General features: G+C 42.8%; 1 protein-coding gene across 4 annotated transcripts in view; it reads left to right on the top strand.

Annotated features, from left to right (window-relative positions):
- The window catches only part of RNF213 (ring finger protein 213), a 182,375-nt gene that overhangs the window by 49,582 nt on the left and 115,396 nt on the right, over positions 1–17,397 (top strand). For all 4 annotated transcript variants that reach the window (XM_063456333.1, XM_063456332.1, XM_063456331.1 and 1 more), the window contains 5 exons: positions 3,363–3,448; positions 4,444–4,602; positions 9,554–9,756; positions 10,434–10,735; positions 15,852–16,111. In XM_063456333.1, the coding sequence (XP_063312403.1) occupies positions 3,363–3,448; positions 4,444–4,602; positions 9,554–9,756; positions 10,434–10,735; positions 15,852–16,111 (1,010 nt within the window). The remainder of the gene's footprint in view (positions 1–3,362; positions 3,449–4,443; positions 4,603–9,553; positions 9,757–10,433; positions 10,736–15,851; positions 16,112–17,397) is intronic.

Below are 17,397 nucleotides of genomic sequence, written 5' to 3'. Positions count from 1 at the left end.
ACACCAGTGAGCAGAAGATGTCTCTGGGTTGGTCGTCTCTCCTGGGGGCCCTCAGGGCCCGGTGCGCTCTCTCTATGCCAAATTCTTGCAGAGCTGTGTCCCCCAGGAGGGGCCCGTGAGGATCTCTTGCAGGGCCCACCCTCCGGCAGGCCCCGGATTCTGATGTTGTTCCGGCGGCCCCTGTTGTCCAGGTCTTCGATCTGCCGGCGGAGATCCAGGAGGATGTTGCCCTGCCTCGTGGTGGCCAGATCTGCGGCCTGCTGATGCTGTGCGGCCTGCAGGTGAGTCTCTTCTAGGGCATCCACCCTCTGCTCCAGTGCGGAGAGGTCGCTACAGACTGCTGCAATTTCTTCTTTGATGATTGAGCATAATTCAGCCACCATTTCTGTTTTATCCCTGCGGGTCAGCATGCTTGTTGAGATCGCCGCAATGTCCGCTGATATCTGGGACAGTGTGCCTATTGCAGGTGAGTCTTGTGTGGAACCCATCACGCTGGAGCCAGGGGATGAGGGTGCCCGTGTGTCCACCTCCCCAGAGCCGCGGAGGCCGGGCAGCACCGACAGGAATTCGGCCATCGGGCCCGGTGGTTGCCTTGCCGGGGCTGCGCTGGACGGTCCTGCGGTGGTGAGTCTCCTGTTTTTCCCCATTTGCGTGTGTATTTTAGGTTATTTACTGGGCTTAGCAGGTTGGGGCCTAGGAGCTCGAGTTAGGTGCGTCTCACTCCATCGGTGGTCAGGCCACACCCCAACATTTGATATTCTGCTATTAATACTGGAGCACATTGAGCTCTTGCCTTGTTTTGCTAAAATCCAATTTAGCTTTTCCATAGCGCTAAGCCACGTGTTTTCAGCCAACTTTCTTGATGAAGATAAATATGAATTAACATTGGAATTTCATAATTCAAAATAAGCAAATCATAATTCTTAGAATAATTAAGTATTTCCTTATTTTAAATTTGTACCCCTAAACAAGACTGATTTGAATTACGGTACGTCTTCTTGCTCTGCACAATTTAGAAAGACACCTGAGCTTGTAAGTATTAAAACTTGACCTCCTAATTTGTTTCACTGTTTAACACTGTTTTTTTTTATATGTGAACCGACCCCCTTCATAATGATGGCCATATAACAAGCTTTCAGAATATGGTCTTAACACTTAAATACAGAGATATAAACATTAGCAAATGTTAAAGGGAAAATAACTAAAAAATTTTTATATTGCCTGAATATTTGATACTCAGAGTACCTGTCATGAGTACACTGACCTATGCATTGAAAGAGTATAACACATCAATTGTTCTAGCAAATATATAGGTTTTAAGATCATCACTTTCATACATTTGGCCCACCACCACCTGATAATCAGCCATAGACTGTTATGCCGACAATTAAGTTAGAGCAGGAGAACTCTCCTATAGGCTCTCTGTGACAGCAACTACTACACATGCACTGTACTTGCTATGATTGTACTTTAGTGAGCGGTCAGTAGTGGAACAGAGTAGTAGATATCACTTTGTTTTGACACCAGTGCTCTCGCAATGAAGCTAGTGTGTCCAGGGCCAGATTAAGAGCCCAGTGGGCCTGGTGCTGACATTTATGATGGGCCTAATTACAGAATCTTATCGACCTAAAACAGTTATACATCTCAAGCGTCATGTATCTGATGGAGTTGGTTTTGGAGGGAAACGCAAAGGATGCAGCTATAAGAAAACACATACTCTATGCTAATCTCTTTATTTAATTTGTGCTTTAATCATTCAAGTAAATCCATACCCCCTAACAGCAGAATCCAGTGATGCAGGAAGTCAATGGGTGGTGTAAAAGGGTGGGCCACTGACGCGAATCACATGACCAGAACTGCCAAAAGAGGTGAACATGCCCAAAAAGAGGGCATGTCTGTCGAAAGAATTGAAAAAAAGGCCAGCCTGGCATCAGTGTCCCTATGTATCACAGTGTCAGTGTCCCCATGTCGCCCAGTGTCCCCATGTATCAGTGTGTCACGTGTCAGTAGGATAGTATGGGACACAGAGTCATGGGGACACTGAGAGGCCCAGGGGCACTGAGACGCGTGGGGACACTTGGAGACATGGGGGCACATGGAGACACTGGAGACATGGGGACACTGAGACATTTGGGGACACTAGGATACATGGGGTCACAGAGACATGGGGACACTGACACTGGGAGACATGGGAACACAGACATTTGGGGAAACTAAGACACTAGGGACACAGAGACATGGGGACACAGACACTGGGAGACTAGGGGACACTGAGACACTAGGGACACTGGCTGGGAGGCATGGGGACCTAGACACTTGTGGACATAGACATAGGGACACATACATTTGGGGAGACATGGGGACACTGAGACATAGGGACACTGGAAAACATGGGGACACAGACACTGACTGGGAGACATGGGGACACAGACATTTGGGGACACTGAGAGACATGGGGACACAGACACTGGGAGACTAGGGGACACTGGGAGACTAGGGGACACTGGGAGACATGGGGACACTGAGAGACACTGTGTCCCTAGTGTCTCCGTGTCCCAATGTGTCTACCTATGTCTCACAGCTTCCCCATGTGTCTCAGCATCCCCATGTCTCACATTGTTCCCTAGTGTCTGTGTCCCCATGTTTCCCAATGTCCCCAAGTGTCTCAGTGTCCCTATGTCTCCCAGTGTCCCCTAGTGTCTCAGTGTCCCCATGTCTCCCTGCTGCCTTTCCCCCCTGTCCTTCACATACCTGAGCTGTAGTCTGTCTCTGCAGGCTGGGAGCTGCTGTCTGGACTCTCTGTGCTGTGTAGCTGCTTCCCCCCGGATCATTGAGTAGAGAGAGGCAGGGAGTTGCTGTAACTTCCTATGCCTGCCTTTCTCCATACACAGTGACCCCTACTGGCCGGTGCTGGTATTGCAGAGTTATCTCCGTTTATACTGAGGAAAAAACATTTGCATTTGTATTGCCAGTATTACTGCAATACCGTCACGGCCTGGCAGCTTCAAATATCGGCTGTGCCTTAAAATACCAATCAGGTGGCAAACCTAAGAGTAATGTATAAAAAATGTTTTTTTAAAAAAAAATTACTTTTTTTTTTTTTTATAAATGGGCCTATTCCATGGGCCTGGGCCTGGAGCTGCAGCTCCATCAGCCCCTATGTTAATCCGGCCCTGAGTGTATCTGAAACATTGAGAAGATGTGCTTTGCTTCGAGAAGCATTCCCGAGCTGAGCCAATCCAACAGCGGGGAGGTGGGAGCAGGGTTTGGCTGCTACATTAGTACAACACAATTCTTTGATGGTAGAATCTGAAATTTAATGTGTGTGTATAATGTAAAATAATGTATTTTTATGAAAACAGAATGAAAACCTGTCTAAACAGAAAGAGACACAATTAGACGAACAGAAATCTACTGGGAGCAAAGACCAACAAGGACCACGTACGAGGTAAAAAGCAAATTTAGATATTAAAGGGACACTGCAGGCACTGTAACTGCTTTTTCCCATTAAAGCAACTAATGTCTGGAGTCTCCTGGCTCTGTCCTTCCGTAAGTGTTAAATAGTTTTTAATGTCAAGCGAGAGCATCTTGCACCCATCCTCTCTGTGCTGCCTGGGGTAATGAAGAAGTGTTAGTTTTAGTAGCACTGGGAGGCTGTGATTGGCTGTGACTGTCAGCTGACCATATTCAGCCTATCACAGCACCCACTGCTGGTAGGGGCTGGTATGGCTAGAAGGAAGTGAATAATCCCTGCCTTAGCCACACCTCCAGTGGGGGCGGGTTGTGGGTGGTTAGGGACCCTTATATAGCATGAAACTGCTCAAAAATGGTTTAACACTGAATGGAGGGACTGCACCAGGGGGCTCCAGGCACCATAATCCCTTCAATGATATGAAATAGTTATAGTGCCTGCTGTGTCCCTTTTAATACAATGATCTGTAATAATACCATAAACTATAGTGGTCTCGGTGCTTGGTACCACCCTTTATAAAATACCCTTTTATTATTTAATCCATAATGTTTGCACTTTTTGAATGCAATAAAAAAAAATTGAGGTTTATTTGCACCAAATATTCACACGCCGAATGGTGTATTTGCAGAAAATCCCTTTACCCTCACCTCATGGGGAACTATTTTTAACAAATTCTAAATATATGATATTATTTTTTTTATTCAGAAATAAAGAAAGTGTCCTGTATTCACAGACACATTGTGAATTATGAGTTTAGACTAGCAAACCCCTACCAATTACCCCCCCCCCCCCCCCCCCAATCTATGGAGAATTCGAGGAAAGTATTGTTAGTGCTTATTGTCATGTAACACCGTGTGTTTATCGCTCTAATATAGTTGTATATGTTCTGCTTCACATATTGCTCTGGTTTTATTGTAACAATCTCATGCTGGTAATTTGTGAACTCATCATTTTTAAATTGTTGTCACCAGATCTTCAGATCCAACACATTATATATCCGTGTATTTCCATGTTATTGTTTCCAATGATTTTAAAATCAAACCTGATGAAGATAAAGTTGTAGTGCGGGCGGAAAGGATAAGTCAATACAGCAATTGGAAAGACAATGTCTGTGTAATGAATTTCACAAGGTAAATCACTATATAGGACTGTCTAGTATAATAATATTTGAGTTTGGCTCCATGTGTTACTTGTGGAAAGGTCCCTTTTTGTATTTATTCGTAAAAAGACTATTTCAATTGACACTAAATTGGCACATTTGGTGTCGTCCCCCTCCTCCCCATGCTCTTTTTCGCATCCCATCCCCCCTCAATTTTTCTATTTTGTTTTTTTACATCTATGCTTTTTACTGCTTTAAACATTTTAAATAAGATTTGTTTATGTTGCCAGATCTTCTTCCTATCTAGCGCCATGTTTAGTAAGCTAGCAGTGACATTTGTTCACTGCCATCTTCTTCACGATTCCGATCTTGCGCATGCCCAGTAACGAAATCTCGTCACTGCCCAAGATCAAGACTCAGGGAGGTTGTACTGGACATGCGCAATAAGCGATGGAAGACAGAAGAGCCTCGTGAGATTGGAAGATTTTACTTGACAGTCTAGGTGGCTCTGTCACCTCAAACTTACCTTCGTTTTATTGCTTCCTCTTCTCTTCCTCACATGACTGCTGACTCCTTCGATCACCAAATCCTGTTGCCCTTCCATTCCCAATAAGTAACGCAACACCATGTTAAGTGGTTAAGGGCAACGACCACAGCTTTATTTAAATCAGCATAACCAAATACTGTCAGCGGCTGGTTTTACCCAGCAGACAGGTTCACTTTAAACTTCTTCCAAAACCTCTTCATCCTGTACTTCGTCATCAACCAAATTCAGGCTGTGACTCCCCAAGCCCGTCCGGGCATTATTCATTTACCAAACTTGCTGGCGCAGGAAACCCGCCACTGCACCCCCCCACCCCTATTACAGGGGTACAGTTATTGATTGTAACCCCATATTAAATGTATCCAAACCAATATAAATAAGGTGTATGAAATCAGTACACATAACCTTCTGGTGTTCTCCTTCTAGTTCAACATAGTCACATAGTCACATAGTTACATTATTATTATTATTATTTTAATATTTATATAGCACCATCAGATTCCGTAGCGCTGTACAAAGCGTGGACTAACAAACATTTAATTGTAACCAGAAAACTCAACATACAGGAACAGAGAGGTGGAGGGCCCTGCTCAATGAGCTTACATTCTAGAGGGAGTGGGGTATAGTGACACAAAGGGTAAAATTAGGGGTACGAAGTAGGTTGTTAGAAAAATATAAGCTGAGGGCTTAGTAGGTAGTTTTTGACAGTTGCAGGAGATGAGTCATGGAGGGTGGAGGATAAAAACCTGCTAACAGTTTAATTGATCTGCTTTCCTGAAGAAGTGAGTTTTCAATAATTTTTGGAATGAGTGGAGACTGGGTGAAATTCTTATGGAGGAGGGAAGGGAGTTCCACAGAAGAGGTGCAGCCCTGGAAAAGTCTTGGAGGCGAGCGTTAGAGGTGGGAGTATGGACAGAGGATATACGTAGGTCTTTGGCAGAGCTTGGGGCCTCGATGGGACATACTTGTGTATTAGGAAGGATAGGTAGGTTGGAGCAGCATTATGCAGGGACTTGTAAGCAAGCACCAGCATTTTGAATTGAGCCCTATATCTAACTGGGAGCCAATGCAGGGACTGACAGTGGGGAGGCGTGGGAGGTGCGAGTGGACAGGAAAATTAGCCTTGCCGCTGCATTCAATATAGATTGCAACGGTGCAATCTGGGAACACGTAAGACCACTGAGAAGGGTATTGCAGTAGTCCAGGCGAGAGAGAACAAGAGCATGGACCAGCACCTTAGCCGCATCCGGTGTTAAATAGGGATGGATGCGCGCTATGTTTTTGAGATGGAAGCGACAGGCGATTGATTGGATGTGAGGGGTGAAGGAGAAGTGGGATTTAAAAAGAACACCCAGGCAGCGAGCCTGCGAGGTAGAGGTGATGGTAGCGCTGTTGAATTGGATGGAGACAGACACAGAAGTAGTAACACTTGAGGGAGGAAAGACCAGAAGTTCTGTTTTGGACAGGTTGAGTTTAAGGAAGTGAGCAGCCATCCATTTTGAAATTGAAGAGAGGCAGTCAGAGACACTAGTCAAGATGGGCAAGAGAAATCAGGAGAGGACAGGTAAATTTGCGTGTCATCAGCATAGAAATGATAATGGAAGCCAAACGAGCTGATGAGTTTACCAAGAGAGGCAGTATAGATAGAGAACAGTAGGGGACCAAGGACAGAGCCTTGGGGGACGCTGACAGAGAGTGGTTGGGGGGAAGAGGCAGAGTCCGAGAAAGAAACACTGAAAGAGCGCTGGGAGAGGTAGGAGGAGCACCAGGAGAGAGCAGTATCCCGTAGACCAAAATTACGGAGAATGCGAAGAAGCTGTTGATGATCAACAGGATCAAAGGCAGCAGAAAGATCAAGGAGGATTAGGATAGAGTATTGGCCACGAGATTTAGCAGCAATTAAATCATTGGATACTTTGGTCACAGCTGTTTCGACAGAATGACCAGCGGGGAATCCAGATTGAAGGGGGTCAAGCAGAGAGTTGGTTTCGAGAAACTCAGTCAGTCTGGTGTGCACAACTCTCTTGAGGATCTTGGAGGCAAATGGCAGTAGCGAGATCGGGCGGTAGTTGGATGGGGAGTTGGGGTCGAGGCTGGGCTGTTTTAGAATTGGGGTTATGGTTGCATGTTTGAAGGGTGAGGGAAATGTGCCAGAGGAAAGGAGAGACAGGGATTTTAGTGAGGGGAAGAGCTAGACAGGGAGACATAGTGCGGATGAGATATGTATGAATAGGATTGAAGAAACAGGTGGTGGGGTGGGAGGACCGGAACAGACAAGAAACCTCTTCTGCTGTAGCAGGTGCGAATGAGTGTAGAGTGGTGGAGGGAGTGGGGTTGGGTGATGTATTGGTAGGGGAAGGACATAAATTAGCGATCTCATCTCTGATTGTAGAGATCTTCTCAGTAAAGTGAGATGCAAGGTTTGTGGCGGACAAGGTGGTAGAAGGAGGGGGAGTAAAAGGGCGAAGAAGAGCATCAAAAGTGTGAAATAGGTGTTTTGGTTGATGGGACAGTGTACTTATGAGGGTGTTAAAGTAATTTACTTTTTACAGTAATATGCTGTAGGAGCGTAGCATAAATTTATAGTGGAGGAAGTCAGATGCAAAGTGAGACTTTCTCCAGCAGCGTTCAGCAGTTCTAGAACATTTTTGGAGGTGACGGGTCAGCTTGGTGTGCCAGGGTTGTAATTGGGGGCGCTTACTGCGTTTAATTTTAGGAGGTTCCATGGTGTCGAGTTGAGAAGAGAGAGTTGAGTTGTAGAGTGAGATAGCCGAGTTAGGGTAAGTTAGATTTGAGATGGGTAAAAGGAGAGTATTGAGTTTTTTGGAGAAATGCTGGAGATCAAGGCAGTTGAGGTTTCTGTGAGATTGGAGAGTTGAGGGTGGTGAAATTTGGGTACGGAGTATGCTGATGTCAAATGTTAGTAGATGGTGGTCAGACAAAGGAAATGGAACAGTGTTGTAATATGCTGCTTATCTTTCCGTTGGTGACGTAATATGCTCCTTATCTTTCCGCTGGTGATGTAATATGCCCCTTATATTTCCGCTGGCGATGTAATATGCTCCTTATCTTTCTGCTGGTGATGTAATATGCCCCTTATCTTTCAGCTAGTTCTGTAATATGCCCCTTATCTTTCCGCTGGTGATGTAATATGCCCCTTATATTTCCGCTGGCGATGTAATATGCTCCTTATCTTTCCGCTGGTGCTGTAATATGCTCCTTCTCTTTCCACTGGTGCTGTAATATGCTCCTTATCTTTCCGCTGGTGCTGTAATATGCTCCTTATCTTTCCGTTGGTGCTGTAATATGCTCCTTATCTTACCGTTGGTGACGTAATATGCTCCTTATCTTTCCGTTGGTAACGTAATATGCTCCTTATCTTTCCGTTGGTGCTGTAATATGCTCCTTATCTTTCCGTTGGTGATGTAAAATGCTGCTTATCTTTCCGTGGGTGACGTAATATGCTTCTTATCTTTCCGTTGATGACGTAATATGCTCCTTATCTTTCCGTTGGTGCTGTAATATGCTCCTTATCTTTCCGCTGGTGTTGTAATATGCTGCTTATCTTTCCGTTGGTGATGTAATATGCTCCTTATCTTTCTGTTGGTGCTGTAATATGCTCCTTATCTTTCCGTTGGTGCTGTAATATGCTCCTTATCTTTCCGTTGGTGATGTAATATGCTCCTTATCTTTCCGTTGGTGACGTAATATGCTCCTTATCTTTCCGTTGGTGCTGTAATATGCTTCTTATCTTTCCGTTGGTGATGTAATATGCTCCTTATCTTTCCGTTGGTGACGTAATATGCTCCTTATCTTTCCGTTGGTGACGTAATATTCTCCTTATCTTTCCGTTGGTGACGTAATATGCTCCTTATCTTTCCGTTGGTGATGTAATATGCTCCTTATCTTTCCGCTGGTGCTGTAATATGCTCCTTATCTTTCCGTTGGTGCTGTAATATGCTCCTTATCTTTCCGTTGGTGCTGTAATATGCTCCTTATCTTTCCGTTGGTGCCGTAATATGCTCCTTATCTTTCCGTTGGTGATGTAATATGCTCCTTATCTTTCCGTTGGTGATGTAATATGCTCCTTATCTTTCCGTTGGTGCTGTAATATGCTGCTTATCTTTCCGTTGGTGATGTAATATGCTCCTTATCTTTCCGTTGGTGCCGTATTGTGCTCCTTTTTTTTCCGTTGGTGACGCAAAAAGCTCCTTCTGTTTCCGCTGGTGCTGTAACTGTTGATGATCATTTCTTCTTCTTGTATTCTGTTCAGATTTTTTATTTTATTGTTTTTTTATGCATTTGAGAAAAAACATTTAGAAAGACATTTCTGATTGTCAAGAAATCAAATGGTAGAATAATTAACTTATAACCCCGTCACTCCCAGTGCCACCATCTGTGAAACTGCTAACTTTTAATATTCTTTTCATTTCTCAAGGAATTTGGACCATCACGGTTTCCTTTATGAAGGTTGCGCAAAACTTCACAAAAGCAATATTGATAAAAATATTCCATACAAGTATGTAGTTATGCGTAAAGGCAAGGAATTGGAGTATGAATACATTTATTATGTTGATAGTCAAGACCGCTCACATGTGAATCGTTGTCTTAACTTACCACCATGGCTTACAACTGAAAGAGGTAGGACGTACCTTTCATACAAAACTCTATTCTACTTCTGTTTCTCTATCTTTAAACTGATGATGCTGACTATTTTTACAGAATATTCCTAATTAATAAAAGGAACTACTAATTATTCTTAATTATTCTTTCAATTGACCCTGCTTTTCAGGATTTTTTTTTTTTTTTTGCTGATCATATATCGCACTCTATAAAGTGCCTACATCTGCAATAAAAATACATTAAAAAAACCTGTTTATACCTTGTAGTGAAGAGGATTTTTTGTACGTATAATAAGAGATTTGTAGGTGATTTTTATTTTTCCTCGGGCACGTTGGACACAGAACATACATCATCAAAGTTCAACAGTTAACTGTTCCTGCCCTCTGATTGGCTACTAACATAATGTTCCCCAGGCATTCCTTTTGTTAATAAAATTAGAGAGGGTTTGACTATGATGAACTCGTGCACAAAGGACTATAACGCACTGAGCTCCTATCTCCCTGTCCAGTTTCCTACCCTTTCCGCCCCTCACTGCTATTAGCGGGACCATCCTAAAACTGCTCTAGAACTCCGGCTCGGCCACTTACTTCTGGATTTCCCAGTCATCTTGGACCTTCATGTTCCCCACAGTGAGTAGATGCTTGATTTGTACATTTTAGTCTAAATATTACGATTTCTTTCCCTTTTGTTTTCAGAATGGCATCAATATGACGATATTTGCATGAAAGAAGACAAGGGTTTCTTCAAGAAATTAAGAGAGGCTGGAAAAAACCTAATGGGATTGGTGTCAGACCAGTATAAGGACATTTATAAAGCGAAAGAGATAGCAGGCGAGGTCATGCTTGATAGTATCTTCAGTATTCTCAGCACCTGCGATTCTATCAATTTGTCGAGTTTTTTTAATCAGCTTCGCCAGTTTTATCATGTGTACACAAACCCGTTGTTGTTTGATAAATACCCGATAAAATGGACTGCTCTTGGATTTGGAGACAAACAGGTAAAATATGATGTTATGTTTAGATGCTAAACAAGGCTGCATGTTTGATACTTGAATGATAAAATATAAGACTATAAGTATTTCTGTCTCACGTCAGATCGTTATGTGGGTGCCATATGTTTCCTATATTTAAGTAATTTTAAAGGGCTACTCCAAGCACCATGACCACTTAAGTGTTTGTTTGTTTTATGTATCATTTTGAGAGCTCTGTTTTTTTGTTTTTCTTTAATCCCTTTTTCAAAAAACAAACCTACTTTTTGAAATATTACTAGTTAGCAACAGTAGTTGGGACCACTTCAGTTATCTGAAGTGGTCATGGTGCACTCCACCTTGGGCAGCATCATTGACCAGCCTGGAAGAGAGTTCAGGATTAGCCAGTGTTAAATCTGTGCATATGTGGCGGCTGTCGTCAACAGGCATAGCATGCGGTCAACCGGTGACCAATGGCATACATTTCCTACAGAGACCTGTGCTAATCACAATGATAATGTTTCTGTGATTTTGGTTTGTCCATGTTCACCCTGTGATTGTTTCAATACACTGAGATGTTTTACAAGGAGTTTGGGCAGTACTTAAAGGGAAACTCCAGTGCCAGGAAACCAATCCGTTTTCCTGGCACTGCAGGTCCCCTCTCCCTCCCATTTTCCAATCCCCGGTTGCTAAAGGGGTGAAAACACCTTCAGTCACTTACCAGAGGCAGCGACATGTCCCACGTTGCTGCTGCTTCCTCCGCCGCCGCTTCTCCTCTGCATTATGTAGGCCGGTGGGAAAGACTGATCCCGCCCACCAGCCGGGGAGACCTAATGTGCATGCGCGGCAATGCCGTGCATGCGCATTAGAGCTCCCCATAGGAAAACATTGAAAATGCTTTTCAAAGCTTTCCTATGGGGAATTGAGCAACGCTGGAGGTCCTCACACAGCGTGAGGATGTTCAGCAACGCTCTAGCACAGAAAATCTGTGCAAGAGACACGGAAGTGCCCTCTAGTGGCTGTCTAGTAGACAGCCACTAGAGGTGGAGTTAACCCTGCAAGGTAATTATTGCAGTTTATAAAAAAACTGCAATAATTACACTTGCAGGGTTAAGGGTAGTAGGAGTTGGCACCCAGACCACTCCAATGGGTAGAAGCGGTCTGGGTGCCTGGAGTGTCCCTTTAATGTGAGATCCTGCCATGTCTAGGCTGTGAATGCTGGGGCCCCAGGTGACAGAGTGGATACTGGGCTATTAAAGGGATATGCAAACATGCATGCATTTAAATCTGCTTTTTTTCTTGGGGCCGGTCTAAAAACAGCTTGCAATAGTGGTAGATCTCTTGTCTGCAGCCTTTCCAAGCCCTCCCTTTCTAACCCCACCCAGACTTCCTGTGGCTGTCCAATCACAGACTTCCCAATGCAGTTCAATGAGAAGTCTTTGCAAGGCCGGTGCTCTGAGCAATTGCTGCCTCTCGAGTTTATCTCTACTGAACTAAAAAAACAGGGAATAACAGGACCGGGTGTCTGATTGACAGGCAAGGGGGTGTAATAAGGTACATTAATAAAAGGGCCAATTTCTATTAAAATGTCCTTTTTTTTGAAAAGTGGAAAATAAAACTGCAATTTGTGTCTGGAGTGTTACTTTGAATGTGAATGTATGTCCAGGAATCCATTAAACATCAACACTACATGCAGACACACTGTTGCAATCAATAAAAATAAATTAGGTCCAGGCACTCAGGATTGCTGCAGGAAGGCAGGTTTATTGGAGCAAAAACTGCAACGTTTCGGCCTACACAGAGACCTTTATTAAGCTTGATAAAGGCTTCTGTGTAGGCTGAAACGTTGCCCTGATAAAGGCCTCGGTGTAGGCCGAAACTTTGCTCTTTTTGTCCCAATAAACCAGCCTTCCTGCAGAAATCCTGAGTGCCTGGACATAATTTATTTTATCTACTAAACTGGGCTTTGCCAACTCTGGCCCTGATAATCACCTGGATTCCTAAGTGTGAGTGCGGTATCCTCAGTTTGTGATTTACACTGTTGCAATCAGACACCAACGCTACAAACACACCCCTGTTTTAAAACGTCAAAATTATATACAAATACACCCCATGCATTCAGACACTAAACATACACACAAATACACCCTGTTATTGAAACACTAAGACTACAAACTGCATTCAAATGCCAACACTACACACAAATTATTATTATTATTATTGCCATTCATATAGCGCCAACAGATTCCGTAGCGCTTTACGATATTATGAGAGGGGATGTAACTATAAAATAGGACAATTACAACAAAACTTACAGGAACGATAGGTTGAAGAGGACCCTGCTCAATGAGCTTACAGTCTATAGGAGGTGTGTTGTAAAACAGCCCCCCATGTTCACGCACACACATACTTCATACTAAAACATGCTTACATTCAAACACTGCCCAGTAATAAACCCTGCAAGTATGTGCAAATAGTAGATCCCCATTTGGCCACGCATCGTGGGAGTTGTGTGACACATTGGTATTTACTGTTTGGCTACACTTGCTCTGGGGGTAGGAAACCATAAATATTTTCAAGATTTATTCAATTACCACAAAAAGAGACACAAGATCTGTAACAGGCAATCAAATACCGGTGCATAGTAATATATCATCCTTTAAATTATCTCAAGTGGCAGGCATTTGTTTTCCTTTTAAATCCTCCATAGTATCCGGGCAACAATTGTACTTAACATTGTGAAAAAACCATTACATCTAATGGCAATAACTTTCATTACAAGTATCGACTGCCGATAACGTCACATTCACATTATGATAATATACATAATACATTGATCAGCATAACTTGGGAAGATTTATCCCATGTCAGTAGAAGTATCTGCTTAAAGCTAGAGTGTCAAACATATATATATATATTATTATTCTTTTTTATTTCTTTCAAACCCCCCCCCTGAAATTGCATATTAGTTGTGTTGGTGTTCGGAGTGTCCTTTGTTCAAATAACTTTGTATATTTTAGTGTTTATATAATCGGCAGGTGTTTAATGGTTGTATACTTCTAGGGTAAAAGCTAAAAACTTTCATTATAACAAAAAAATAAAATAAAACCCTTGTCTGTATTTTCAAGCCGGTCATGCTAGCCAGTTGACTAATAGTTAAATAACCCTTTACAGCATGAGAGTTAATCATCTTTGGTCTGACTAGCAAGATGTAGATACAAAAATAAAGTTTTAGATTAGAAATCATATGGCGTGTAAGTAATTCATATTTTAAGGGAAAGGTCCAGATTTCAGATGTTCTGTCTGACTGAAATCCAGACCTAATTCAGGCTCATTTGGAGCCTGTTTTCACAATCTGTACTTGTTTGTTAACATATTATGTCATCCTTGTGACATCAGATATGTGCTGCAGTGCCGTATCCTGTAAAACGGTTATTATCTAGTATAGTTTATAGGGGTGTTTCAGAACACTGTGTGTTTTACACAATGTTACACCTATTACAGGTTACTCATTCTTTACAGTGAGGGAAAAAAGTATTTGATCCCCTGCTGATTTTGAACGCTTGCCCACTGACAATGAAATGATCAGTGTATAATTTTAATGGTAGGTGTAGTTTAACAGAGAGAGACAGAATAACCAAAAAACGAAAATCCAGAATAAAGCTTGTCAAAAAAGTTTAAATTGATTTGCATGTCAATGAGTGAAATAAGTATTTGATCCCCTATCAATCAGCAAGATTTCTGGCTCCCAGGTGTCTTTTATACAGGTAACAAGCTGAGATTAGGAGCACTCTCTTCAAGGGAGTGCTCCTAATCTCAGCTCGTTAACTGTATAAAAGACACCTGTCCACAGAAGCAATCAATCAGATTCCAAACTCTCCAAAAAGCTGTCCAAGCATGTCAGAGACAAGACTGTAGATCTACACAAGACTGGATTGGGCTACAAGACCATCACCAAGCAGCTTGGTGAGAAGGTGACAACAGTTGGTGCGATTATTCGCACATGGAAGAAACACAAAATAACGTTCAGTCTCCCTCGGCCTGGTGCTCCATGCAAGATCTCACCTCGTGGAGTTTCAATTATCATGAGAACGGTGAGGAATCAGCCCAGAATTACACGGGAGGATCTTGTTAATGATCTTAAGGACGCTGAGATTATAGTCCCTAAGAAAACAATTGGTTACACTACACTGTGAAGGACTGAAATCCTGCAGCGCCCGCAAGGTCCCCCTGCTCAACAAAGCACATGTACAGGCCTATCTGAAGTTTGCCAATTAACATCTTAATGATTCAGAGGAGAACTGGTTGAAAGTGTTGTGGTCAGATGAGACCAAAATCAAGCCTTTTGGCATCAACTCAATTTGGAATGCTACCTATGACCCCAAGAACACCATCCCCACCGTCAAACATGGAGGTGGAAACATTATGCTTTTGGTGTGTTTTTCTGCTAAGGGGACAGGACAACTGCACCGCATCAAAGGGACGATGGACGAGCCATGTACCGTCAAATCTTGGGTGTGAACCTCTTTCCCTCAGCCAGGTCATTGAAAATGGGTCTTGCATGGGTATTCCAGCATGAAAATGACCCAAAACACACAGCCAAGGCATCAAAGTGGCTCAAGAAGAAGCACATTAATGTCCTGGAGTGGCCTAGCCAGTCTTCAGACCTTAATCCCATAAAAAATCTGTGGAGGGAGCTAAAGGTTCGAGTTGCCAAATGTCAACCTCGAAACCTTAATGACTTAATGAGAGGATCTGCAAAGATGAGTGGGACAAAATCCCTCCTGAGATGTGTGCAAACCTGGTGGCCAACTACAAAAAATGTCTGACCTCTGTGATTGCCAACAAGGGTTTTGCCACCAAGTTCTAAGTCGAAGGGGTCAAATACTTATTTCACTCAATAAATGGCAAATCAATTTATAACTTTTTTGACATGCGTTTTCCTGGCTTTTTTGTTTTTTTTAATTGTGTCTCTCACCATTAAAATTATAGACTGATTATTTCTTTGTCAGTGGGTAAACGTTCAAAATCAGCAGGGGATCAAATACTTTTTCCCCTCACTGTATCTATAGTATTTTATGGAATGCTAATTCCGTTTTATGTTGTTTTTGGCAGTCATTGATACTCGTCCATTCCTTATTTTTAGGTAAAAGAACTGATTTTGAAAATGTTGGTGAAAGTCTGTCAGCCGTTCCTTCTAGAAGAGAAAAGCCAGGAAAATGCAATAATAGCGAACAGGCTGCTGGCTGGGCTGGTTTGTCTCCTAGTAATTCGATCCTACACAATGCATCCCACCAAGGATCATCTAGCTCAACTCTGCTGTGTCTTGTGCTTAGAAGAAAAATCCAGAGAACATTCACTTCATGAACTTGAAAATGCAAAAGCCGTGTTCTCCGATCTCCCAGGGTAAGCTGCTAGCCTGTCATTTTGTAATCACCATAATTGTGTGCTAATCGTGTTTTCTTCTGAACTTTATATGTATTTCAAATCTTTTCAAAATAAGGCAAAACTCTCTCTCCATCTACCAATCAGTTAAATAACAGATATAGCACATAAGCTCTTTGTGAAATAAATATTTTGGGGCTTAAAAGTAGCCAGGAGCATAATTTATTTCAGTTAGACCAGTGGTAGTCAACCTTTTTCTACCTACCGCCCACTAATGCATCTTTTTGGTTGAAAAAATGTCCTTACCGCCCACCAGTTTTCGCGCAAGTGCAGAATATTTTTTTAGAAAGGAGGGTGTTTTAAAAAAAATAAATGTACGTACATTTATCTTTGTATTTCTACTTAATGCAGGTTTATAATGTTTTTAACAATGTTGTATTAGGTGCCAATTTTTATTGTGTCACCATCAAAAGAAATTCCTTTTCCTGCCTTATTCTTCTTTACCTTCCTTAGTATATCACTATATCAAAGATCTCTTTTTCCCTTTTTTTATTTTCTCCTTCTCCTTCCCTTACTTATTTTTTCTTTTATTTTATAAGATAACAAAACTCAATTTATGAGCCAGACTAAACACTGCTTACTCTCCTCCTTTATTTTATCTCCTTTTCTCTATTTTTCTTCCCTTTTTTTGTTATTTTTTTCTTTTTTTTATCTTTTCCTTTTTATCTCCTTTCTTTTACCTTCCTGAGGTACAAAAGTAAGTCTGAGCTAGTTAGCCCACTTATTATTATTAGCCAACAACAATTCTCTTTCTCCTGCCTATAACTTTTCTTTCTCCTATTTTGCAACTGCTCTGCTCTGTTTCTGCCTGCTTCTGCCTGTCCCTGCTATCAGTTTACACTCCTCCCCTTCCTCTTCCCACGTGTTTGCGTGCATGCGCACGTTAGTTCATTGTGTGCGCTCGCGCCCGCCCGCCCCCTACTCGCACAAAAGGAGGTTGATTGATGTGTGCGCTCGCGCCCACCTGCGGCCTCCCGCCCACTCGCTCAAAAGGAGGTTTTAACCTCCGAAATCCCTGCCGCACGCATTCTCGCGCACGTTGGTCTCTTGATGTGCGCGTTCGCTCGCGCGCTGCCCGCCCGTTCACTCGCTCAAAAGGAGGTTTTAACCTCCAAAGTCCCTACCGCCCACCTGGAATCCCGAAACGCCCACTAGTGGGCGGTAGGGACCAGGTTGACGACCCATGAGTTAGACAAACACAAGGGTCTTCCAGATCCCCTGAGCAGTGGGTGAAGAGTTATTAGTTG

This window comes from Pelobates fuscus, chromosome 5 (genome assembly GCF_036172605.1).
Source record: "Pelobates fuscus isolate aPelFus1 chromosome 5, aPelFus1.pri, whole genome shotgun sequence".
Lineage (NCBI taxonomy): Eukaryota > Metazoa > Chordata > Amphibia > Anura > Pelobatidae > Pelobates > Pelobates fuscus.
The sequence above is the reverse complement of the archived record's forward strand: the minus strand, read 5'-3'. Positions and strand labels throughout refer to the sequence as shown.